Source organism: Schistocerca piceifrons, chromosome 2 (genome assembly GCF_021461385.2).
Source record: "Schistocerca piceifrons isolate TAMUIC-IGC-003096 chromosome 2, iqSchPice1.1, whole genome shotgun sequence".
NCBI classification, from domain to species: domain Eukaryota; kingdom Metazoa; phylum Arthropoda; class Insecta; order Orthoptera; family Acrididae; genus Schistocerca; species Schistocerca piceifrons.
In genome coordinates, this window is record NC_060139.1 from 816,630,355 (window position 1) to 816,658,039 (window position 27,685).

The window sequence follows — 27,685 nt, forward strand, 5'->3', positions numbered from 1 at the left end:
TTTGGAGCCGGCTATGCCATTTAGATCTCTAACACAAAATTGTTTTTGATGTGTGTATAATGAGTCAGGCTAGTCAGAGTGGGGTTCCTGCTGTTGAGGAGGATTTCGAGAAAATGGCTGAACAATGGAGTGGAACAGAAAGGATTTTGCTCTGTTTCATAGTGTCTGTTTCAATGTGATGAAGTACTAAAACATCGCACTTCAGTTTATCATTTTGGTGCATATTGTTGGCTTTCTGAAATTTTAAATTTTCAATTACAAACAACACGGTCGGCTGTTGTGGCCCAGCGGTTCTAGGCGCTTCAGTACGGAAGCGCGTTGCTGCTACGGTCGCAGTTTCGAATCCTGCCTCGGGCATGGATGTGTGTGATGTTAGGCTTAAGTAGTTCTAAGTCTAGGCGACTGACGACCTCAGATGGTAAGTCCCATAGTGCTCAGAGCCATTTGAACCAACAACACGTATTACAACTGTACCAGCTCTGCACGGGTAAACGATTTAGGGTAATTATTAGCTTCTTTACACATTAATTATGAATGTCCACTACATTTGACATTATCATGCTGATTTACACCTATTCAAAAGAGTGAGTTCAGTAGAGAGAACATCGTCTTTTTCTTAACAAAGTGTCCCATTTATAGGTGAATTAGTCATCATCATCTTTTCTCGCCCATACAACAAAGCCAACTTTCCTTCTTAACTAGTAGGTTCATTTCGCATCGCCCGTACTTTCCCACAGACCGCTGTACTAAGGTCTCGTTCCCATCGCAGGCCCTCTTCCACACCAGCAACAGTGATGCTGTCGGTTTCGCATATGGCACGGTAAACTCTCTCTACAGTGATCTACCCACTACCATTGTTTTCAAAAGGTCCTCGTTCCCATGAATAGTAATCCCACCAAACATTTCAGATATTTATAATATTTCCTCCACAAATATTTTGTGTTCTAAACTTAACAATATATTGTCTTTAGTATAGTTATTCCGTTTCGGTACATAAACACACATCTTGTGTAGTTACAATTTAAATAATCTTGTAAAGTACCAAATGCATACATATATCTTAAGGCGGAAGAATCAGCAATGGTGAACGGCGTGAGGATGCAGATGGCAATGGAAACCACAACATTAAAGACACACAAAGATTATCTACAGGACATGTGGCCTTTCGGATCTCCGGGAGGGTATTATCAAGGGGGTGGTGACCATGAGAAAAAGACTGAACAACAAACAAAAGGATAACGTTCCACGAGTCGAAGCATGGATTGCCAGAAGATTGAACATGGTAGGAAAGATATAAAATCTAAATTGGGAACTGCTAAGGCTCAGTCTGCATATAGTAGGAATCAGTGAAGTGAAATGGGAAGAAGACAAGGATTTCTGGTCAGATGAGCGTAGCGTAATATCAAAATCAGCAGAAATTGGTTAAGTGGGAGTAGGATTCATTATGAAAAGGAAAGTACTACAGAGAGTGTGCTACTGTGAACAGTTCAGTGATAGGATTGTTCTCATCAGAATCGACTGCAAATCAACACAGACAGAGATAGTTCAGGTGTACTTTACTACGTCACAAGCTGAAGATCAAGAGACAGAGAAAGTGTATGTGGATACTGACCGGGTAATTCATTACGTACGCGGTTGTAGTGGGAGCAATAGAAGATAAGGTTACAAAAAAATGTGGGCTTGGTATTGGAAATGAGATGGGACTAAGACTAATTCAGTTTTGCAACAAATTTCAGCTAGTAATAGCGAATACTCTGTTCAAGAATCATAACAGGAGGAGGTGTACTTGAGAAAGACCGGGAGATACGGGAAGATTTCAGTAAGATTACATCATGCTGAGGCAGAGATTCCGAAATCGGATACTATCTTACAAGGCGCACCCAGGAGCAGATATAGACTAAGATCACAGTTTAATAATGATAAAGAGTAGGCTTAGTTTAAGAGACTAGTCGGGAACAATCAGCGTGCAAAGAAGTAGGATACGGAAGTAAGAAGGAGCGAAGAGATACGCTTGAAGTTCTCTGATGCTATAGCTGTTGTGACAAGGAGAAGATCAGTAGGCAGTTCAGTTGAAGAGGAAGGGACATCTCTAAAAAGGGCAATCACAGAAGTTGGAAAGAAAAACATAGGTACAAAGAGGGTAAGTGCGAAGAAACCAAGGATAACAGAAGAAATACGCCAGTTGATCGATGAAAGAAGAAAGTACAAAAATGTGAAGGGAAATTCATGAATACAAAAATAGAAGTCGCTTACGAATGAATTGAAGCTAAGGTGAAAAAAAAATCTAAAAAGAAATGACTGTCGGAAGGAGTGACTCAGCATATAAAAAAGTCAAAACAATCTCAGTAAAATTAGAAACAGTAGCGCTAACATTAAGAGTGCAACGGGAATTCCACTGTTAAAAGCAGAGGAGAGGTCGGACCGGTGGAAGGAGTACCCCATGGACCTGTATGAGGGGGAGGACTTATCTGATGACGTGACAGAAGTACAAATGGGAGTCGATGTAGACGAGATAGGAGATCTAGTTTTAGAATCAGAATTTAAAAGAGCTTTGGAAAACTTAAGATCAAATAAGGCAGAACAAGTATATAACATTCCATTAGATACTATTGCTCAGATAGTGTACGAAATGCTGAAACCAGCGGGGAGCTGTGAGTAGTATGGTTCCATGTCAAAAAAATTATCAAAAATGGTACTGTAAATAATTTTTGTATTTTCTTAGCAAGTCTTTAGTAATTCTGATTCCTTCAATAACTACAAACAAATTGGTAGTATAATTTTAAATTAGAAATTGAACAATTTAACTGAAGACAGCAGACTCTTGAAAGACACCAAATGCAAACCCATGAAAAATACAATTTTCGAGTTAGAGAGTGGACAATTTAAATGAATTTATCAAACCATTAAGCTTCACCTCAGTTTGGTGGCTCTGTTTCAGTACACATTAGCAAGCACAATGTTAAATGAAGCAGAGAGGAGAACATATTAAGAAGCAGACGTTTCATACCAGCAAACTAACGTGAATGACCATTTAGTTAACAGCTCAGAGGAGGCAGCGAGGCACGATTAACAAACTCTATAAAACTAATGGGAAATTACAAAAGATGTACAAATAACTACAAGAAACAATGCCCACCTGTATTCAACTGACTGTGACATATTAGGTTGTTTTGCATGTTGGTATTCCGGTTTCTATGGGTTTTGCTTGTTGGCTGTCATTTTCTGTTTGTAATTCACTATTGCTATTTGAGTTTACATATTGTCATTTTGTCATTCGGAGATTCCGAGTGGAACTGTGGACGCTAGAAAATGGAACGCCGTGTAGAGAAATCGGAACATATGTGACATATTCTTGTGTCTGAGTTCAATAGAGGCGAGACAGCAGCGGAGGCAGCCAGAAATATTTGCGCCGCGTATGGGGATAATGCCAATGGAGAGACCACGGCAAAAAAACGGTTTTATCGTTTTAAGGAGAATCGTTCTGGTATTAGTAATTCTCTACGCTCAGGAAGACCTTCAGGGTTTGATGAGGGTCGTTTAAACGCATTAATCCACAATGATAAACGCCAGTGTACTTACGAACTAGCAGATGTAATAGACACATTTACACATAGTAGCATGCAATGGGGAAGGTTCCAAAATTGGGTGAATGGGTATTGCATGCTCTAAGCCAAAGTCACAAAAATCGTTGGGTGGCCATAAGTGCAGCTCTGTCTGTTCGTCATCAATTGAATCGTGAACAACACAGACCATTCCTATCCTGTACCGCTACTGGTGACAAGAAATTGTGTCTCGATGCTAGTATAAGAAAAAGAAATGAATGGTTGAGGCCAAGAAAGTAGGCACTCCCCGTACAAATACTTGCACGCAGCCACAAAAGATAATGTTAAGCATCTGGCAGATCAGTGATGGTTTAGTGTACTACGAATTGCTTCCCGAGCTGTAACAATCAGTGTTCAAGCTTATGTCAACAATTGAGACATCTTGCAGACACAGTCCAAGAACAACAACCAGGAAGATTGTGTTAAATTATGCTACTCAACGATAACGCCCGCCAGTATTCTGCTACGCTGACAAAAAATACTACACAGGAGCTGTGTTGGGAAGTCATTCCGCGTCCACCTTACTCACTTGATCTTGCGCCCTCGTGATTTCTGCAGTCGCGGAAGCGATAAGTTACTCAGCGTTGGCAGACTGTCGAAATTGACGAAGAAAAAAAAAATTATTTATGACTTAAGTCTCTGTTATGTGTAGCTGTTGTGTTTAATAGACCTATGGAAAAGCGATACGAACTTACGCACCAACCTAATATTTAACACTGCATAACCAAACCACGCCAAATAATACCCGTAAGTTACAACTCGGGCTCGAGCCCAATAAACAGGAATTTTTATAACATAAACAGACAGGAACGCTCAGCAGTGTACATAACTCGTCTTTTTAAAAGTCACGTAACCGTATATAAGTATAATTTGAACCAGAAAGCCCATACAGCTTCAATTAAGAGGGGGAAAATTGAACTAGCCTTTATGCTGAGTACACGTTATAGACATAACTTATAAGATGCGTGAATTTTCCACAGAGCACAAAGGCAATATACAGCCATAAGCGTGAAGCAAAACGATTTTGCGAATGCAGCTACTGGTAAAAGCCTCTCAGCAACACCGGGGTTAAGTGAAGCATAAAACAGACAGTATAAGAACACCATGGCACGCTGGATACCTCGAACTAGCATCTCGTACAATCTACACATTTAGATGCTCACCAAGCGAGTCCACGTGGCTCAGACATTCCACTTTGCTTGCAATTTCTGCGGGTTGTAATGCCACGGCTGTCTTCCACTAGATTCGAGCGTCGTGTTTCTCGGGCATGTAAACTGACTGACTGCCAGTGCAGTTTTCGCTCAAAGTGCTATCCAATTCCGGGAGTTGCTTGCAGCGTCCCATATAACCGCCAGCTGTTGCTGTTGCATGGCCAACCTCCTGATGCCGGTCGGTAACGACTAACAAGGTGAACATCCGGGATACGGATTTTTGTTTTTTTGTTTTTTCGTATCCATGTTGCATGAAGTTCGGGGCTCAAATATCCGTCATCTTCAGCAAGTTGATGAAACTCTCAAGAGATTTCGAGAAATGTTGATTTCCTTAAATTGGAACGTGTTTGTAATTATTTGTAAGGCATGTAGGGAAATGTGCGTGTGACGTTCCGTCTCTGGTAATAATGTAATATGATAATTCTGATGGAGAACCAAGAGACTTCTCCCACGAATTGCAAAGAAATCAGTTCTCAACCATCTGACTGCGATTTTTAAAATATCTTCTAACGTCTCCTAAAAGCTGTTCTGCAATGCCCCTGTACTCAACGGACAACTTACCTCGTCTTGCAGCTGCAACTGCGTGATCAGCAACATATTTCAAAAAGCAATACTGCGATCCATGCAGAGTGCAATGCATGCACTAATTGCAACAATTACTGCCATACTTTTATAGATAGAAACTGAATAATCAGGAGGGATTTGGTCAACTAACTTTCAAAAATGGTTCAAAGGGCTCTGAGCACTATGGGACTTAACATCTGTGGTCATCAGTCCCCTAGAACTTAGAACTACTTAAACCTAACTAACCTAAGGACATCACACACATCCATGCCCGAGGCAGGATTCGAACCTGCTACCGTAGCGGTCACGCGGTTCCAGACTGAAGCACCTAGAACCGCACGGCCACACCGGCTGGCTCAACTAACTTTAAACGATGTAAGGAAAAATGAAAGAAACCAATAAAAAATTTTAATTTACTATACTCATAAAATTGATGATTTAAATGCTGACAAACTTCACACAGCCTTTTAAATATTCCACAATGTTTACTCAATAAACATGTTTATAGCCACAATGAAGACACGAATGTTACACTGAGTGTATGCTTACATAAATCTGACAAAATCCCTCCAGTACGTAAGCAACCAAGAACTACGTGCAGCAAAAAGTTCCAACTCCCGCGACTACTACTGATAATATCTCAGAGTTTGTGTATGCACACAGCAGAATCATAGCTGTTCAACTTTCAAAGTTAAGGCGATTTTTCCCGACAGACCACGTGGCTCACGTGGTAGCCTTGGAGAATGGTAATCAGGTTACCAATGGGTCCCTGGTTCGAATCTTGAGATGGTCTTTTTGTTCGTTACACTTTTTCGTTCAGTTCAAATACCTATATCGTTTAAATACAAAATTCATCAAATATATGATAATTAACACATATATAATCACTGTTTTTATGAAAAATGCGCGTCTTTTTTGTCTACTCACATACATACGCATACTTTCAGCTTTCATTGACACCATAAATTCTTAATTATCGATAGTTTATAAAAGATTATTAACAAAGATTTTTTAAGTTTAAAATTTTTACAAATTTATTAGCAGTCATTTACAGAATATTGATAATTGAGAATTTATATTTGCCATTAAAACTGGAATTCTGAGTGCGACAAGTAACTAGGAACAACAAGACGTGCATTTTTCATAAAAAAATTATGTATATATATATATATATATATATATATATATATATATATACACATATATATATATATATGTGTGTGTGTGTGTGTGTGTGTGTGTTAACTGGCACATATTTGATAAATTGCCGGCCGTTGTGGCCGAGCGGTTCTAGGCACTTCAGCCCGGGAGCGCGCTGCTGCTTCGGTCGCAGGTTCGAATCCTGCCTCGGGCATGGATGTGTGTGATGTCCGTAGGTTAGTTAGGTCTAAGTAGTTCCAAGTCTAGGGGACTGTTGACCTCAAATGTTAAGTCCTATAGTGCTCAGAGCCATTTGAACCATTTGACAGTGAGCGGGAAAGGTGAAAATCTGAAGGTTCACGATCAGGTTAAGAAGGTGCTGCGGAATGACTTCCCAATCCAACTACTGTATTTACAAAGGAAAATCGCCGAACAGTCCTACGTTTATTGTTTACCCAACTGCCATTCTCCAACGTTACAGAGTGAGCCACGTGGTCTGTCGTGAAAAAATTTAACGTTACTCCATTTTCGCGAGAATTTTTGAGAGTTGCAATGACAGGCTTAATCTGATCGATATTTGTGTTTTGAACTTCAGGTACCATGCATATTAAAATTGCAAACGCTCCTAAGATGGAGTGTTGTGATTTTGTTGATAAAATGAATGCTATGCATGAAAAGGTGCAATTTACCTTAGAACACAGCGAGGGAGGATGGCTACCTTACTTAGATCTAAAAATTTCCTTACGGGATGCAAAGATTGAGTCTGACATTTTTAGAAAGGCTACGGTGACGGATACTGTTATACACCACAGTTCTAATCACTCCCTTGCGTACAAGATAGCAGCTTTTGGATCAATGTTGTATCGCTTCCACAGTGTACCTTTGACTTACGAGGCACATGATCGAGAACATCAGTGTAGTCTGCACATCGCACCTGTCAATGGATACGTTTCCGGTGATATAATGAATATTAATAATGCTACACTGCGCAAGAAAGAATCCGCTAAGAATAGGCACCGGTCTAATGGTAATGAAAACACTCTACGGAGGGTGGAAGAAGGGTAAGACGAGTTCACTGGTTGAGATAGGGTACCAGACTTTGACACCATTTCATAGAAAGTTGGCAAAGAGTGAAGAACAAAAAGATAAAGCCAGCGGTCTTTATCCTACAAAATCTTGGCCAAAGTCATGTAAATAGAGAGAAGGTAGCCTCTGAAAAATACGACGCTAATGGTGCATACTGCATCATTTGCGACAACTGTCCTGCAGGGTATGTGCGGCAGACTGGCAGAGGGATTGGTGTTAGGTTCCGAGAACACCAGAGTCTGAGGAATTCGAAGTCTACTTTAAGCAGCCATATACGTGATTCCGGCCATTCCATAATAGGTGTAGCTAATAATTTAATAGTCCCACACGGAGAAGTAAAGGGCCAGACTTTAAATATTCTGGAAGAGATTGAAATTATGGGGAGTCTAAAGCTATAACATAGTTATTCAACTGCTTGGCTATTGATCCTGGGCTTCTTTTATGCTGTTGCGTCTGGTCTGTTTGATTTTAATGATTTTTACGCTGTAGTATATTCCATGGCTATGCTGTGTAATTGCTGCCTCGGTCATTTCCATGATATTTGGATACGCGCGAGAATCTTTGTAACTTGCCCGTCACACGCATGGTGGCGCTAGTGCGCTCCGCCCTACACACGAGCACACTATCAGTGTGGCTCTGCATGTCGAAGCGGCTGGACGGTTGCTGTCCGCCACTTACTGGTATGAAGAAACACTTATTTTAACGTGTCAGTTTCTTAACTGGTCAATTTGAAACTATGCCACCCTGCTTGTTACGGATAACTATATTTTATTTCTAGAAGATTCAGTCTCCTTCTTTTGTAAATCCTCATCGCTACTGCTGTGGAGGCCGAGTTTCAACTGTTGTTACGGTAGACCGAGAAGCAAAGTGGCTTTTGGTGCAGTACACCGCTAAGACAATTTCTCTCTCAATTTCTCTCTCTCACTGTTACGCAGATTTGCCCCAGGGTGAGATAACAGGATAGGAGATCGAAGGTTCTGCAACACTCCAACAAATTAGTAAAAAAAATCGCACAAGTGAGTTAAAAAGGTTTATTTATCTTTATTACTTGTCGAATATTGAAGTCTGCAACACTGCGTGTAAGTAATATGACACAAAAACCTCTCAATGGCTAAGTGCAAATAATCGTAGGTAAACTTCACAGTCCGTAGCAAGAAAAGTCGATATCTTCATCCTAACGGCCGTCCGTGGCGCTGGTGGAACTTGCGCAAGTGGCGAATCTCTACGTCAGTGGCACCAGCTCGCATCTCTGCGCCTGTGGTGCTTTTGACCTGGCTGTGTCTCGTTCGGATGACACAGCACCCTCCTTCCCCTATCAATGCTTAAACGCTTTAATGATGTATGTACACCTGAAGATGTCATTTGAAGCCACGGAACAGATCGTGTTTCTGAGAAAATTCATATATAGGTGAAAGAAATTTATTACAGAAAAATGGATTACTTAAGCTGTGGTTACCTTCGGCATAAAATTACTAGGTCTACAACTGTGCTTCCGCCGTTTTTTCACGAAGTTCGAGACTTTATTGTGAATAATTTACAAAAAATTTACGATTCAAAGTATTGTCCATCGTTGGCCACTGCTTTCTCCGAGCCTTAGGGCAGCATACGAATCCCACAGTGTATAAACTGGGTATCTTTTGAGGGGAGCCATGAACCGATCCAATTTTGCACTTGTTCAGATGACCGCGAGTGTTAGTCAGCTAGGTCGTGTGTCGAAGATCCAGAAAGGTGGCAGTCAGAGTGAGGAATATCTGGAGAATACAGCGGGTGGGGCAGAACTTCCCATTTCAACGTTTCCAAGAACGTTTTGACGGGATTTTCGACACGGCGACGTGCACTGTCACGCTGCAAAATCATTTTTACATGTCTGTCGCTGTAGTGTGGCCGTTTGTGTTTCAGTGCTCGGCTCAAACACATCAATTGCTTTCGATAACGATCTCCTGTGATTGTTCCCGTCGGTTGCCGTAGTATCGAAAGCTTTCTCTCTTTCACAACCATGCCGGTCTTCAACGTCAGAATGACCATTCTTGAAGCGTAGAAACCATTTTCTGCGAAGTTCTGTCACTAACAGGCGTCTCATCATAGGTCTTACCCAGCTCTTTATGAGCCTCAGCCGCAGATTTCTTCATATCAAAGCAGAAAATTAAAACCTCCCGCAGGTGACGAGAAGTGAGCTCATAATTTGACGTATTCAGTCGGGATTAACTTTATGATGCAATTAAAAATCGACTGATATTTTGATGGCGTTATGTTCTCAAATGCCTAAACTTACTGTATGACACGTCGAACGACTTGCACCACTACTTTCCACTGCTGCCGTCCATTGCAAAACGACGGAAGCAAAGTTGTAGACCTATTATTTGTACAAAAATCCGATTTCCGGGTGGTCTCATAAAAGCGAGGTGATCTGGGGCGGGCGGAGTAATGTCCACGCGGCAGACTGCGCGTGTTTCCCCTGGTGGGAGGCTAAGCAGGCCGCGGCTTAGCCTAGGGGCAAAGAGGCTGAATTGCGCTGTGGATTACATATCGAGAGCGCGCACGGCTGAGTGCGTAGTATCATGTTTTAATTGGAGGTTAGGTAAAATTTCTCATCCTCTGTGCAATGCGCAGAAACAGCAGTCTTGTCTGTGACAATTCCTAATTTTACGGCTGGAGACACAATCATTCTTACACACGATAGGGCAGAGGAAAGTATAGTCCCTACACCATTTAACATTTGTTACCTGTAAACCAGTACTGTAAGCTCTAAAGGTCTCTAAAGAGCTCGATGCCGAAGGAGAAACTCTTCTCTTGTTCTCTCCTGGACTTCAAAACGCCACTGCCTGTTATTAGCTTTTCAGTGAAACTGTATAAAATTTCTAAAGTAAAATACACTCACTTAGGTTTACGGTAACACCCTCCTGTACTTACGATGGGGCAGCTAAGGTAGGCCAGCCCAAATACATGCAGAAGATGTAAACACTCGGAGGCCTGGTTTACGCTAACTTTAATCCGACAATTTGGAGAATTTTCTAACTTATGCAAATAATGTTTTATGCTTGCAGCTGCCGAAATATAATACCGACTCCGTTTCTTTTAAAGTAATTCTTCAGTGGCACTGGATAGAATTTTCAAAGAAAACCTGAACGACATTATATTTGTGGAACTTGATCAACTAGTAATAAGTCAGTAGCGTCGCATATCACTGAACCGTCGTCAGGACGTGAGGTTCCACGAATATTATCATTAGTCTGCCATATCAAGTGCTCGAAATGTTGTTTTTCAGCATTGATACGTGCTGTAGAGCGACGCTGGGCACCGGCACAGAAACGTACCATCTTAGTGAGCTTGGGGCGATTATATTCCGTGATTCCGTAGGAGCGGCCCCCTCAGTTGACTGGACCCCGTCGACCTGCGCACTTCGAACGTTCCCGTTGCTATCTCTTTAGTACATAGCATGACATCGTAGTCTTCACGCACCATAACTGCTGGGGAAGTTCTTCACAAACAGACACGTGTTATTCTATGTAATGCGATTAAACTTTTGTCCGAAGAAGAAAATGAGGAAGCATAAAATTCATCAAAGATTATGCCTGAGAAGGATGGAGGAACCGTCAGGTATTCCAATCGCTCAATATTGAGAATAAAGAAGGAGGGGGAAAACGTAGCTACAAGTGCTTCCCAAGTCTCCACTACTTCGAAAATATGCGCAACAACGAGAAGAAAAAATTTTTAGGTGATAATGCCCAGTAGGTTATCAGAGAACTGACGTGTAATTCCCACGTGACGCATGTTCTGTACTTGGTATTGCCAGTTCCCTAGTGAGTGTTGCTGTCTGCTGTGCTGCTTTCTTTCTTTCATTCTTTCTTTCTTTTGAGATTCCTTCTGGGACCACCTGGTCGATCTTGTTTTGCTTTGGCTGATCCTTTGTGTATGCTACTATTAATTTTTTTTGGACACTAGTGTGAAACACCTGCACTTGTGATATTACCCTTACTGACACAAAAAATGGCCCTGTCCTTTTCAATGATCCGACTAAAATAAGTCATTTGAAGAAATGAATATTAATGTTACATGTTTTGTAGATCACTAGAGACACCATACAAGGATGGGAAATGTATCAGCTGTTACCTTGTTTGGCATATTATCCTGGAATTCGTCTGAAGCAATTTGGGGAATCACCTACAAACAAATTGGCTCACAAAGGTTTGAATCCCACTCCTCTGTAGGCCAGCTGTAATCTTGAATGAATTTTCACTCTACAGTGGAGTGTGCGCTGATACGAAACTTCCTGGCAGATTAAAACTGTGTACCGAACCGAGACTTTTGCCTTTGGGCAAGTGCTCTACCATGTCAGCTACCCAAGCACGACTAACGCCCCGTCATCATAGCTTCACTTCTGCCAGTATCTCGCCTCCTACCTTCCAAACTTCACAGAAGCTCTCCTGCCAAACTCGCAGAACTAGCGCTCCTGGAAGAAAGGATATTGCGGAGACGTGGCTTAGCCACAGCCTGGGGGATGTTTCCGGGATGAGATTTTCACTCTGCAGTGGAGTAGGCGCTGATATGAATTTCCTGGCAAATTAGAACTGTGTGCAAGACCAAGACTCGAATTCGGGACCTTTGCGTTTCGCGGGCAAGAGTTCTATTGTCTGACCTACCGAAGCGCGAATCACGCCCCGTCCTCACAGCTTCACTTCTACCAGTACCTCTTCTCCTATCTCCCAAAGGTCGAGAGATCGAGTATTCGTCCGTCACTCAGTTTTAATCTGCCAGAAAGTTTCATATCAGCGCACACTTCGCTGCAGAGTGAAAACCTCATTCTCGAAACATCTTCCAGGCTGTGACTAAGCCATGTTTCAGCAATATTCTTTCTTGCTCTGGTGCTAGTTCTGTAAGGTTCGCAGGAGAGCTTTTGTGAAGTTTGGAAGCTGACCTGTGTCAAAAACTGTGGTTTGGTTTGTGTTCTAGAGGGGCGTAATCATACCGAGGAGTATTAGGTACCAGAAGTCAGGAGAACAGATCGCACACATCTGTAATCATCATTTTTGTGAAAAATGCGAATCTTATTTTTTTCTGTTTACATACATATGTAAAATTCCAGTTTTCATTGCAAACATAAATTCTTAATTATTCATATTTTATAAAAGATTATTAATGAAAATTGTTTAAGCTAAAAAAATTACTAATTTATTAACAATCATTTTCAAAATACTGATAGTTAAGAATATATATTTGCAATTAAAACTGGAGTTAGAAAGAAGGAGACGTACATTTTAATAAAAATGAAATTTTCATATATATATATATATATATATATATATATATATATATATATATATATATATATATATTAATTAGCATATAATTGACCCGCCAGGCTAGCCAAGAGCGCTAAGGCGCTGTTTTCTGGACAGGGTATGCGCGTTGGCACCGTATCGAATCCGCCCGGCGGATTAACGGCGAGGGCCGATGTGCTGGCCAGCCTGGATGTGCTTTTTAGGTGGTTTTCCATATCCCACTAGGTGAATACCGGGCTGCTCCCCACGTCGGGCCGACATTTGAAACATATTCGCTCTATTTCATGACTTACACTAGACACAGACAGCTGAGGTACACTGATTCCGTCCCAGGGGGTAGGAGGTGGCGGCAGGGAGGGCATCCGACCACCCCTTCAACCTAACCATGCCAAATCCGATTGTAACCATGCTGACCTTGCGATAACTGCGGGACAAATGCTCAAGCGAAAGAAGCAGAAGATTTAGTGTATAATTGATGGATTTTATATTTAAACGATGTAGTTATTCGAACGAAAAATAAATAAATAAAACTAAAAAAAGGAGACCTTAGCAGGATCCGATGCAGGAATCCGTCGTTTATCTAATTGCCATTCTTCAGCGCTACAGTGTGAGCCACGCGATTCGTCGTGAAAATCGCCCTGAAAACGGCCGAATTATGAACGCACAGAGTCCGAGCAATTCAGTAGCAGGACATCCATGGATGTGAATGAGAAGGTATGGAGTATTTATTGCTGGAACATTTCGTACAACAGACAACGCTACCGGTAGTCTCATATTAAGCCAAGAAAGTAAATATGATGCAAAGTGATGTGTATTCTTCCAGATTGGCAGTAGATGACTCTATGGGCCATACAACTCCCTAATTGCGACTGTCTTGCGTCTTGTTTGACTGACGTCTCCTTTCCAAAATGGGAATTACACAGTCCCATTCTTAGCCCACTGCGATATTAGACTGAAAAGAACGAAATTCTACAACAGCCCGCAGGGTTCTCATAAGTAGGGAGTCAATGATGTAAAAAGAAAATAATATTCTCTACATATATAAACTGAAGTCGCCCTTTCTCGTCTTTCTCTATATGCAGGCTAACTTCAGGAACTTCTGTAGGAGTTTTGATCCAGTTTTCACTTATAGATACACTGATTCACGAGGAAGCTTTTGTTTCTAATCTATACATATTTCGTACAGGTTCTCTCAGATACGATGAGTTAAAGTTTAGTTGTGAAACCGGTGCCATTTCTACCTAGCGACCAGCCGCCATAATGCTAGAGAGTAGTTGCCTGAGACAACGCGGAACGTAACCCAGTTTGCATCTGGCGTGCCGGCCTAGCATTAAAGTGTTTTGCTAGAAAAAAAAAGATTTTAGGATCGAAAACCACCTGACTCACTTTTTTTCACTCTGCCTTTCAACATGTGGCTCGGATTCCACATTACCCTGTAGCTTCCCTTTACCTGATTGGGTAACTGGTTTGGGACAAGCAAGTCGCCTAGGTGAGATCAAGGTGACTGTAATCGTTTCATAACAAGCGCTTAGCGAAAACAACATGTGAATCTAAAATCTGTAATTTTTAATTCTTTGTGAATAAACTAAAACGCAGCATGGGATGTACTTTGCTTCTTTTGTATAAAGGAAGTTTTACAGCATCGCAACGCTCAGCTTTCTGCTTTCCATGGTCAAACACAGATGTGAACACGATCCTCTGCGTCGCTTGTCGAAAAATGTTACTTGTTTGGACACTTTCTAATTATGCAGACGCCTGATAAAAGTATGTCCACTGACGACGCATTTCGAAATATGACGACGAATTCAGGCAGTCTATTTCTGTTTCCCTCACATTAGCAATCACGATTTACACTCTTAATTCACTGCAAATCTTCCGAACAACGAACGGGCAATGAGTGACTCATCTTCTAAGTATGCCAATAAATATGAACAATAACGAAAAGATAACTACCTCATCATTTGATACCAAATATTTTTAATTAATTCATTCCCTGCAATAGTTTGAGAACACCTGCTTCGCGAAGAAACATGCGAATCGCAATATGTGGCATTTTATTTTTTATGGTTCAAGTAAAACGTTTCCTGACAAATACACTCCTGGAAATTGAAATAAGAACACCGTGAATTCATTGTCCCAGGAAGGGGAAACTTTATTGACACATTCCTGGGGTCAGATACATCACATGATCACACTGACAGAACCACAGGCACATAGACACAGGCAACAGAGCATGCACAATGTCGGCACTAGTACAGTGTATATCCACCTTTCGCAGCAATGCAGGCTGCTATTCTCCCATGGAGACGATCGTAGAGATGCTGGATGTAGTCCTGTGGAACGGCTTGCCATGCCATTTCCACCTGGCGCCTCAGTTGGACCAGCGTTCGTGCTGGACGTGCAGACCGCGTGAGACGACGCTTCATCCAGTCCCAAACATGCTCAATGGGGGACAGATCCGGAGATCTTGCTGGCCAGGGTAGTTGACTTACACCTTCTAGAGCACGTTGGGTGGCACGGGATACATGCGGACGTGCGTTGTCCTGTTGGAACAGCAAGTTCCCTTGCCGGTCTAGGAATGGTAGAACGATGGGTTCGATGACGGTTTGGATGTACCTTGCACTATTCAGTGTCCCCTCGACGATCACCAGTGGTGTACGGCCAGTGTAGGAGATCGCTCCCCACACCATGATGCCGGGTGTTGGCCCTGTGTGCCTCGGTCGTATGCAGTCCTGATTGTGGCGCTCACCTGCACGGCGCCAAACACGCATACGACCATCATTGGCACCAAGGCAGAAGCGACTCTCATCGCTGAAGACGACACGTCTCCATTCGTCCCTCCATTCACGCCTGTCGCGACACCACTGGAGGCGGGCTGCACGATGTTGGGGCGTGAGCGGAAGACGGCCTAACGGTGTGCGGGACCGTAGCCCAGCTTCATGGAGACGGTTGCAAATGGTCCTCGCCAATACCCCAGGAGCAACAGTGTCCCTAATTTGCTGGGAAGTGGCGGTGCGATCCCCTACAGCACTGCGTAGGATCCTACGGTCTTGGCGTGCATCCGTGCATCGCTGCGGTCCGGTCCCAGGTCGACGGGCACGTGCACCTTCCGCCGACCACTGGCGACAACATCGATGTACTGTGGAGCCCTCACGCCCCACGTGTTGAGCAATTCGGCGGTACGTCCACCCGGCCTCCCGCATGCCCACTATACGCCCTCGCTCAAAGTCCGTCAACTGCACATACGGTTCACGTCCACGCTGTCGCGGCATGCTACCAGTGTTAAAGACTGCGATGGAGCTCCGTATGCCACGGCAAACTGGCTGACACTGACGGCGGCGGTGCACAAACGCTGCGCAGCTAGCGCCATTCGACGGCCAACACCGCGGTTCCTGGTGTGTCCGCTGTGCCGTGCGTGTGATCATTGCTTGTACAGCCCTCTCGCAGTGTCCGGAGCAAGTATGGTGGGTCTGACACACCGGTGTCAATGTGTTCTTTTTCCCATTTCCAGGAGTGTACTTCAGTAACATTGCTTCGTTTACATGCAGTATGTTCTTTCAGCAGCGCTGGAGATCACTCAACTTCCAGCTTTATGCTTTCCTTGAATGAAACCTAGCCGCGGACACGATATTTTGTGTGGCGCGGAAAAGAAATCTGCCATAAAGAGTCCACGACAAAGAATTGTGGCAATGAGTCTCAACAGTGCGTACTAAGCTTCAAAACACGAATGCTGTAACAGGTGTTAAACATGCACATCATGAGTGTTTTTTTCTTTTGTTTGTGCCATCTCAACCAGCCTGCGATACATATTGAATCACTCAGAAACACATACACTCATGATTCGCAAACAGTACTTACATTGGTCATAAATATGTTAGTTGCATTACGATGTGCTCTCATCATTGCCTTCATGTTACTCCAAATGCTAATTATACACTGAAGCGCCAACGAAACTGGTATATGGATGCGTACTCAAATACAGAGATATGTAAACAGGCAGAATACGGCTCTGTGGTCGGCAACACCTACTTCATACAGGTGTCTGGTGCAGTTGTTAGATCGGCTACTGCTGCTACAATGGCAGGTTATTAAGATTACGGTGAGTCTGAAAGTGGTGTTATAGTCGGCACAAGAGCGATGGGACACAGCATCTCCGAGGTAGCGGTGAAGTGGGGATTTTCCCGTACGACCATTTCACGAGTGTGCCGTGAATATCACGAATCCGGTAAAACATCAAATCTCCGACATCGCTACGGCCGGAGAAAGATCCTTCAAGGACGAGACCAACGAGACTGAAGAGAATCGTTCAACGTTACAGAATTGCAACCCTTCCGCAAATTGCTGCAGATTTCAGTGCTGGGCCATCAACAAGTGTCACCGTGCGAACAATTCAACGAAACATCATCCATATGGGCTTTCGGAGTCGAAGCCCACTCGTGTACCGTTGATGACTGCATGACACAAAGCTTTACGCCTCGCCTGGGCCCGTAAACACCGACATTGGACTATTTATGACTGGAAACATGTTGCCTGGCCGGACGGGTCTCGTTTCAAATTGTGTCGAGCGTATGGACGCGTACGGCTACGGAGACAATCTCATGAATCCATGGACCTTGCATGTCAGCTGGGGACTGTTCAAGCTGGTGGGGGCTCTGTAATGGTGTGGGGCGTGTGCACATGGAGTGACTCTGACAGGTGACACTTACGTAAGCATCCTGTCTTGTCACCTGCATCCATTCATATCCATTGTGCACTCCGACGAACTAGAGCAAATCCAGCAGGACAATGCTTCCAGAATTGCTACAGAGTGGCTTCAGGAACACTTCTGAGTTTAAACACTTCCTCTGGCTACCAAACTCCCCAGACATGAACATTATTGAGCATATCCGGGATGCCTTTGAGCGTGTTGTTCAGAAGAGATATCCACCCTCTCGTACTCTTACGGATTTATGAACAGCCCTGCAGGATTCACGGGGCCAATTCCCTCAGACACTACTTCAGACTTTACTTGTGTCCATCCCACGTCGTGTTGCGGCACTTCTGCGTGCTCGCGAGGTCCCTACAGGGTATGAGGCAGGTGTACCAGTTTCTTTAGCTCTTCAGTGTATATGGAACACACAACATTCCTCTGTCCAGTTAACTTCCATGCCATGCGCTACTTACATCGTGCAAGTTATATGAATGTGGTGATATTCGCTTCCATAACATTGTTATCTGAATAATTTTATTCGTGGCCTAATGTAGATTTGAACCACAACAGAATATTAACATAAACATTTGATTGTTATTACAAACTACTTTAATGAATTCCTTGCCTCCTTCCACCAAAGCGCTCCTAACGACTTTTACCAGGTGGAATGTGGATGAGAAGTGCATTTTAAAGGGGTGCATAAAACTTCTGTATGAATGAAGACTAACTAGCCAAAAATCGAAGAGCGTGACTTCTAATCTGGTTTTGACTTGTACGTAGTCTTTCATATTTGCACTGGTCTTCCCAATTCTCAGACGAAATGTTTTTAAACTACATATTAAAATTATACATCGTGTTTAAATTATATATTAAAAGTATACATCGTGTTTCAGTATTCAGGACTGTGTGTGCACTGCTTGGACATCGTTATCTAGAGGCCGGTTGTGAACCACTAGAACCGCAGCAGGTATACCTGCGCGGAATAGGGCAGTGTGATGCCGACATTTGTTAGTCGAGCAGCGGTCTGTACCAAATAGTTTTATCTTATGGAAAAGAATAACCACAAGAGCAGTTGCTTTTCATTTTTTGTGACAATTATTTTATATCAGCTGGTCTGCCTCATGTATCATTATATCCAAATGGTGTATAAATGTTAATCTAGATTCAGGTATGTGGTACTGTACTAATAGTAATGTATATAGTGTTACTCATGTAGGCTCTCCCTCAAACCTCTCATGTTATATCTTCACAGATCCGATGATGGCACCTTTAGTGTGTTGAAACCGGTTATCCAGTAAACAGTAGTTAAGCGATCTCGGCTTTTGAATTATTTCTATTTAGGAAAAGATATTTATCCAGCATCAGTTCAGCAGTTAGCTTCGGAAGCAGCTCGCTTGCATAAGAAAGAACAGGTCCAAGAATCCCGACTTTCTCCTCTTCTTGATACCTTTCGTCCTTGTGGAATGCAAACACAGAAGAGCCACACTCACTTCCACTATCTCTCTTCGTCCTTTTCGCGGCCACAGTATGTCTCATATAAACACTTCTTGCCCGGCAATGTGTTTCCGCAAACATTTTATGGCAACGGTGGCTGCAATTTGTGTCCGTATTGTCGCTGGACAATACTGAAAGACTGTATTTCGCCCGTCTAGCTTCTATCTCAGGGGTTCACAAACTTTTCTCCTGATAGAACACTTTGAGAATCCGGATACTTTGATAGAACACCTTGTCTATTTTGAAGGTTAATAAAATTTTAAAACATGAGAAAAACTTGTTTTTTCAGTGATTAATTCGAATTCAAATCAAAACTAATAACTCAGAAATCATGATAAAATTGAAAGCAATCGTGAAAACGTCAAAAAAACTGGCATGTTATTAATAGTTTTTCGCGGAGCACTTACTCACTTTCCGCGGAACAGCACTCTTCCGCGAAACATAGTTTGGGAAACCCCGTTCTAGCTAATCTCCACCAAACAGCGAAGAAGTGCCTCAGAAACGACGCTCTCAAATTTCTATGGAAACAAATGTAACTTATTAGCTTCAATTAAACCTCTCCAAGCGCGTCACTAGCCGGTAACTTGTCGCACTGCTTTAATGCCTCTTCCTGCACTAGTGTGCACACTCATTGATCTGCAACGCTCGCTTAGAAAATCGGAAAGTGCCTGAGGAGAATTCGACAGCCGCACCCGGGACCTTGTTTTTACTGTTTTTACATTCTTGCGGGCTTTCCGTATTTGACAAATAGTTTAGCTCATCGCAGAAGAATCACTGACAACCGATGTCAGAAACATACTTCGAAACGCCACCTCTGACTGTGACGGCTCAAAACTCATCTTCTACACCACGCGAGGGCTTACGGCCGACCCACTATCGGCTTCACAAGCTCCAAGAAGCTCCACTAAATCATTTTTAACATTCAACCCTCTCAGATAATAAGCCTCGGGGACAGAATTCAGGCATATCCACTCTTCAATGGGGACTGGCTTCCTGCCAGGGATTTTTAAAATTAGTAAGCCCCAGGTCATCCCGGGAAAATCACTCTCCTTTAAAACCAACACAGAAGGCGCCGCTGACCACAACCCAATTACAAGGATCGTGGAGCGATCGACGCTGAACAAAACCTCTTCCCTCAGATACTGGAAACTGTGGGGAAGTTGATGTGTGGGGCATGCGCTGCAGTCTGTGTCTGAATTCTATAGGATTGATACGACACAGCCCCTTAGCAGACAGCAATGTGGTTACCCACAAAACTGCTTGAAACTACTCTGGTATTCGGGGTAATGGGCGTTTCCAGACATTATGAGATGTGCAGTAGAGGACTTGCGTTAACATCGTTGAGTGTTACTCATCAAATGTGGAGGGTCCAAATGTACTGACATGAGTTGCAAACGTTCAATTTCAAGTCCAGACCATCTACGACTTGGCAATGTGGCTAAGAACCCTACAGTTAACTTGGACAAAACCCGGTGAGCCTGAGGGCACTTAGAGGTCTCCGGTCGCTAGGTGTAGCCAGCTGCGATCTGCAGCTTTCTATGGGGTACAGTACCGACGCGATGGTCACTGTCAGAATACCGTGGCTGAGTGGTCAGTAAGGTGACACCACCACCACGCGGGCTCCATGGGCATTGACCGCTAGATACGACTTCGTCAGCCTGTGGCAGAGCGTGCTCCTCTGTGGAGGGTCCATACCCCAGGAAGAGGGTAGTTTTTCTGAGACCATACCCAGTGGCAGTGTGAGGGGTTAAGCTGTGGAGCTTCCCGCGCCCAGTGCCTAATGAGTTTGGGATCCACAACAGCCAAGCGACGAGCCATTGCATGTGGCGAGGAAAGGAGTGTTAGAAAAAAAATGGTATTATCTAAAGAATTGCTATGGGAGTCACCGCATCATTGGATTAGGAAATCGTACCATAACTCCTGACGATGAATCTACTGTCTTCACCACTGCACTAAGAGGTTCCATGATTTCATCTCCCTCTATTTTGATGAGAGCTCTTGCTGTTAACTAAGCGGAAATAATTACTTTTCCCCTCAGGTCAGGGTCGGGTGAACCAGCTGGGTGGGGTGTTCATCAACGGGCGGCCGCTGCCCAACCACATCCGGCTGAAGATCGTCGAGATGGCGGCGGCCGGCGTGCGGCCGTGCGTCATCTCCCGCCAGCTGCGCGTGTCGCACGGCTGCGTCTCCAAGATCCTCAACCGCTACCAGGAGACCGGCTCCATACGGCCCGGCGTCATCGGCGGCTCCAAGCCGCGCGTCGCCACGCCGGAGATCGAGGCGCGCATTGAAGAGTACAAGAAGGCCAACCCGGGTATTTTCAGTTGGGAGATCCGCGACCGCCTCATCAAGGTAAGGACCACCTGTCACTGAGGAATAAGGACGCATGTGACTCACTATCAGTCAGTTGCTGACATTTACAGGAAAATGCTAATGCCAGAATGTTATATGTGGTTTTGAAACAAGGAACGATGATTAGGATTTAATGTTCCATCAATTATGAGGTCATTAAAGACATACCTTGGTTTCGAAAAAAGAGTGAGGAATGTAATGGGAGTGAGATCATTCCAATAGTGACACATTGTCACTTACTTACCACATTCTCTCCATTATTAAAATCGTATTTCTGGATCAGCAATTCTGCTAACATCTAACGATAAAAGTACTGGTTCAGTTTCGAAGAGATGTTGAATCCTAATAAAGACTGTAGGAGTCTCACTCATATAGCGTAATAAGAGGAGACAGACAGAAAAGTGAGCCAGATCCAGACATCAACGTAATTATTCAGCCTGTACACTGAGAAACCTAGGTGTGGCTTTAAGGCAACTGTTGTGTTAATTCCCCATCACCATCGCAAAAACAGAATACACAAACAGTTAAGCTCAGAACGACTCCCAAAGCAGTGTTTGTGTGATTCATTGATAGATGGTGCTCCAATTTTTCCTCCCCTAGACTGAGGTGACGAAATGGCTCCAGGGAGAACAAACATACCTAAAACAGGTGCCAACAACTACAGAATAACACCAAGAAGGCTATGTCATCATGTACACCGACAAATTGTTTGGTTACATCCAGTGTAGTCTCAAACACATTGATTGAACAACAAATGAAGACACCTTGCAAATGAGTTAATAAGAACAAATCTGTTATATACATAAAGCACAGTGTATGACTGAGATCTTCTCCTATGTCATCATGTACACCGACAAATTGTTTGGTTACATCCAGTGTAGTCTCAAACACATTGATTGAACAACAAATGAAGACACCTTGCAAATGAGTTAATAAGAACAAATCTGTTATATACATAAAGCACTGTGTATGACTGGGATCTTCTCCTAGACCAACATACCGATTTCAACCAAATTTGGCACAGAAACAACTGGCCTCACGTGTATCAGCAAAAAAAAATGTGGAGTTTCTAACCTCTTAGAGCCAATATTGCCAGAGATACGGGGGAAAACGTGTTTTTTGCAGCCCCTAACGTCTAGGCAACCTTGAGTGACAGGTATATTGTGTGGAGACATTACTAGCCTGCTAAATCAATCTACTTTGCAGGGCAGCCTACTTGTCAGGGACATGAAACAGTTTTTTGGGCCACAGCATGTATGTAGACTGTTCTGCATGACAGGCATGTTGTAGTGGAGTAGTATCGGGCTGCTTTGTCAATCCACTTTGCTTGGCAGCTTGTATGTCAGGGACACATAAATGAATTTCAAGTACCTTGTGTGTAGCCTGCCCTGCAGGACAGGTGTGTTGTGGGCCTAGTATCGGCCCACTGTATTGAACTATACTGCAGGAAGTGCATGTGCCAATGAGCAGGGCTGGGAACAGGTTGAGATGGATAGACAAAGGGATGGGAAGAGCAAAGGGAAAAGGAAATGGATAGAGAGAGGGGGAGGAGAGGATGAAGAGAAAGACGGAGTGGGGAGGATGAGATAGAGAGTGTTGGGAGGATGTGGTGTCTAGGCAGTGGGAAGAAGAGATAGATACAGAGAGGGGAAGGAGGTGGTGTGCTCAATATATGTGTCAAACGCACATGCAGGCGAAGCCATGGGGAAAAGGCAAGTGTCCAATAAAGAAGATAATGTAACGAAGAGAAAAAGTGGTAGGGCTCACATTACGATATGTATCATTGCTGGAAACTTTAGCTTAATGTATGGTGCAAAGAAAGACTCACTGGCTCAGGCATAGATGCTTGAAAAGTATTTCGTTGATGGAAGAGGTTGAGCAGTTATGCTGAAATGAAGAGGGTAGCTCACATACAACAGAAATGGAACCATCATCAAACCAGCTGTACGATTGTTACATCGACTGCGATTTGTGTGGGTGTAGTAAACAACCAGTAGCTTTTTGCGAATCTCTGATACGATATATTTTCTGTACCGTTAACTAGTTTTGAGCCACTGCGCTCTAATTATCAGATAGAAGGATTACAGGAACGTTATATTCTGGATCTTTGCAGCTAAAAGCTCATACACAGTATTTAGCTGCAATTGGCTTCACACTCATTCACAGTAAGTAAACGCTGAATGTGGGTAAGTTTATTTACTGCGAATGAGTGTGAAACCTAGTGCAGCTAAATATTGTGTGTGTGTGCGTGTGTGTGTGTGTGTGTGTGTGTGTGTGTGTGTGTGTACCTGTAAAATGCACCTTATCAGAACGAACATGCCATAGAAACCATGAGGTGGTATATCATGATGGCTATAGTGTGGAGCTGCACATGGTCCAGAATATAATATTCCTATGTGTCATTGCGAGCCTGCAGTGGGTCGAAATCTACTTGATGGTACTTAAAACAAATTGTATAAGAAATACACAAAAAATTACTTGTTGATCGTTACACCTACATAATTCGTCAATGTCAAGGATGTCCGCCTGCTTAGCTGAGTGGTTACGTGTTTGCCTCCCGTGCAACGGGCCCTGGTTCGATTCCTGGCTGGGTTGGGGATTTTCTCCACTCGTGGACTGGGTGTTGTGTTGTCGTCATCATCATTTCATCCTCAGCACCGCCACGCAAGTCACCCAATGTGGCGTCGACTGAAATAAGACTTGCACTCGGCGGCAGAGCTTCCCCAGATGGGGTCTCCCGGACAATAATGCCATACGCTCATTTCATTTCTGTATGTGGAGATGGTATCTGTTCTTTCGGACATGCTTGCATTAACATCCGACAATGTCTTACGTACATATGCATGCTCTACAAACCACCACACAGTGCATGGCAGGGGGTATCTTATACCACTACTGGTCACTCTTCTTACTTTTTCACTCGTAAATGAAGCGAGGGAAAAACGATTTCTATATTGGTCCATACGAGCCCTAACTCATCTTCGCGGTTCTTACGCAAAATGTACGTCGGCTGTAGTAGAATGTTTCTGTAATAAATCACAAATATCCGTTCTCTAAATCTTCTCAAATAATGGCTGCAATAACGCTCTATATGCGGTTTCCTTTACGGATGAGCTACACTTTCCTAAAATTCTCCCACTAAACCGAAATCGATCATTTGCCTTACCTATTGCCAACCATATGTGTTCGTTCCCCATTATATCTTCTGTGTGCTTCACTTCTTTTGTCATCTGGAGAATTTTTTTCGAAGTCCTATGACTTCTCAGTACAACAATAGATTATTTTTATCCATTTTGGATTTGGGATCACATCTGTTTTGACCAACGTATTCAAACAAAACTAGTTCAGGTGTAAACGGTCAGTTCTACGAGGGCTACTCGGAAAGTAAGGTCCGATCGATAGCGAAATGCGGACTACAGTGAAAATGATTTTTTTTTTAAATTTTCAACAGTTAGCTATACCTTCCAGCTTCTTCTCTACACAACCGCTGCTCCGACTTAGGTATCTGTCGCATAGTTGTACTAATTTCCCAATACCCTCGTCACAGAAGGCTACGTGTTCCGACAGTTTTTACGCTGGGCTGAAGCCCTGTGGCAAACTGTTGTCTTCATAGCCTCCAGTTCATTTGAGCAGAGATAAAAATCAGAGGCAGCCATGTCCGGGCTGTGTGGTGCCTGATCAAACATGGCCCATCGACAATTCTACTGGAGCGTCCTCGTTGTTCCTAGAGGATGCGGCCGAGAACTGTCATAAAGAAGGAACTGCGTGACAGTTACGTTATGTGGGGTTGCACGAAATCAGGCGAAATCTCTCTGCAGCTACCCATATACCCTTTCTTGCGTGTCTTTAAACTTTCACTGTGGTCTCGTAAGTATGGTGAGCGACGTGACTCTTTCAATGGGCATACAAGAAACTGCCCAACCCGTTTGTGCAAAGCTTCATCGGATTTTTACTGCGTTTTTCATTTCGCGACCGGTCGAACTTACGTTCCGAATAGCAGTGCACTTTTGAAAATAGGTCGACCAACCCAGTTTTCTTATACCTTCCTCCTCAAATTATGACGTTTGATGTTATAGATAAACGTACCCACTGCAACAGAACTAAGTGAAATTTGCCATTTTTTTTTAAAAAAAAGAAAAAGGAATCAATCTTACTTGCAACTTGGTGTAGTGTTAACTATACGGCACGCTCACGCACGGAGTGCAGATTCGCGGGTACAGGCACCGGTGCAGCACGCCCCCGGGCGGCGCAGCGCAGCCTGCGTTATTAGGTTCCACTCGACGCCGCCTCCGCCGCGGCGGCATTGTGTGTAGGCGGCAGTTCTGTGGTGAGGGGAAGGGGGACGCGGAACGGGCCCGCCGCATTCCCAGAGTTCCCGGCTCGTGCCCGAGGCTGAAAAGCAATCACCGCTAAGTGACGAAAGGCCATTGTACGCTCGCTGCCAATCATAATACTCTAAAAAGGTTTCACAGCGCGGCCGCCGCCTGCCGCTGCGGATTAAATACCACACTGACGACTGAATAGCTGCTCCCTCCTCCCGCCCTATCCTTCTGAGCTTTTCAGGCGATACCTTTTTACCCGCCAACCCAACAAAATAGACACTGTGGCTGAGTCTCTAAGTGACACGCGACCTGGGCCGATGATTGTCGCGCACTATTTTTAATCATATACAGGGTATTTCAAAAAGAGTCTTCCGATTTGACTAGACTATACAGGATGTTTGGAAATTCGCGTTACGAACTGCTAAGACTTGCAGAGGGGAGTCAGTACATAAATTTTGGATAGGAACCCATCTTCAGCAACTTACCGTTTCTCTTCTACAACGGTTTCAATTCAAATGTTTGAGTAACTCATGCACTTCCGCTTTAGGAAATGAATTAGGCATGACGCAGAACAGTTTTAGGTAACAATTCGAGAGAAAATATAACGAAAGATCCATTTATCACTTGAATACATTTGTTTGTATTAACACTTAAAGAGTACGTGTTTACATTATCCCAAAACAAAAAAGAACCCAGCATATTGTACGTACAGAACAATACTGAGGCATTATTATAACAACGGCGCGATGCGGCAAGGACACGAAGCATGTTCCGGTACACACTCTCCATCCCAGATGGCGTCTCTTCAATTTCTAGTGCCAGTTCTCTAAATTTCCTCAATAGCACCGCGAAAAGAACGTCGTCTGCCCTCTAGAGATTTCCATTTGAGTTCACAAAGCATCTACCCAATACTTGAGTGCTGATCGAACCTACCAGTAACAAACCTAGAAGCACTCCTCTAATTAGTTCGATGTCGTCGCTCAATCCGACCTGGTAGGAATCCCAAATACTCGGTCTCAAGAATGGGTCGCACTAGTGTTCTAGAAGTATGCCGTCTCCTTTATACACTCATGCTCATAAATTAAAGATAATGCTGATAAGTGGTGAAACAACGCTCTGGTGGGCAGTTTTCGGGTTTAAATCACCTCGGAGTATGACCATGCGGTGCATTTAACCTGTGGTCGTCGCATGGTGGCGCTGGCAGCAGTCCACATACACAGAGGTATGTTGGTGCATGTCAGAGTACGGTGCAGCGAGTAAGTGTGCAGACGTTTTCAAGCGTGCTAATGGTGACTGTGTGTTGAAAATGGCTCAAAGAACACATATTGACGTTATGAGGGGTAGAATACTAGGGCGACTGGAGGCTGGTCAAAAACAGCAGGTCGTAGCACGGGCCCTCCGTGTGCCACAAAGTTTGATCTCAAGATTATGGCAACTATTCCAGCAGGCAGGAAACGTGCTCAGGCGCTACAGTACGCGGGACGTCCACAGTGTACAACACCACAAGAAGACCGATATCTCACCAGTGCCTGCAGACGGCCACGGAGTACTGCAGGTAGCCTTGCTCGGGACCTTACCGCAGCCACTGGAACAGTTGTCTCCAGACACACAGTCTACAGACGACTTAACAGATGCATTCCACTGACCCCTGGTCACAGGAGAGCCCGTAAAGCCTGGTGTCAAGAACACAGTAAATGGGCATTGGAACAGTGGTCCCAGGTTATGTTCACGGACGAGTCTAGGTATAGTCTGAGCAGTGATTCTCGCCTGGTTTTCATCTGACGTGAACCCGGAACTAGATACCAACCCCTTAATGTCCTTGAAAGGACCTGTATGGAGGTCGTGATTTGATGGTGTGGAGTGGGATTATGATTGGTGCACGTACACCCCTGCATATCTTTGACAGAGGAACTGTAACAGGTCATGTATATCGGGACGTCATTTT

The 27,685-nt window shown here is 43.7% G+C and overlaps 1 protein-coding gene across 1 annotated transcript in view; it reads left to right on the plus strand.

Annotated features, from left to right (window-relative positions):
• LOC124775893 (protein gooseberry-like) overlaps positions 1 to 27,685 on the plus strand; it is a 294,891-nt gene that overhangs the window by 31,779 nt on the left and 235,427 nt on the right. Inside the window, 1 exon segment of the mRNA XM_047250728.1 lies at positions 21,105 to 21,418. Within this exon segment, the coding sequence (XP_047106684.1) occupies positions 21,105 to 21,418 (314 nt within the window).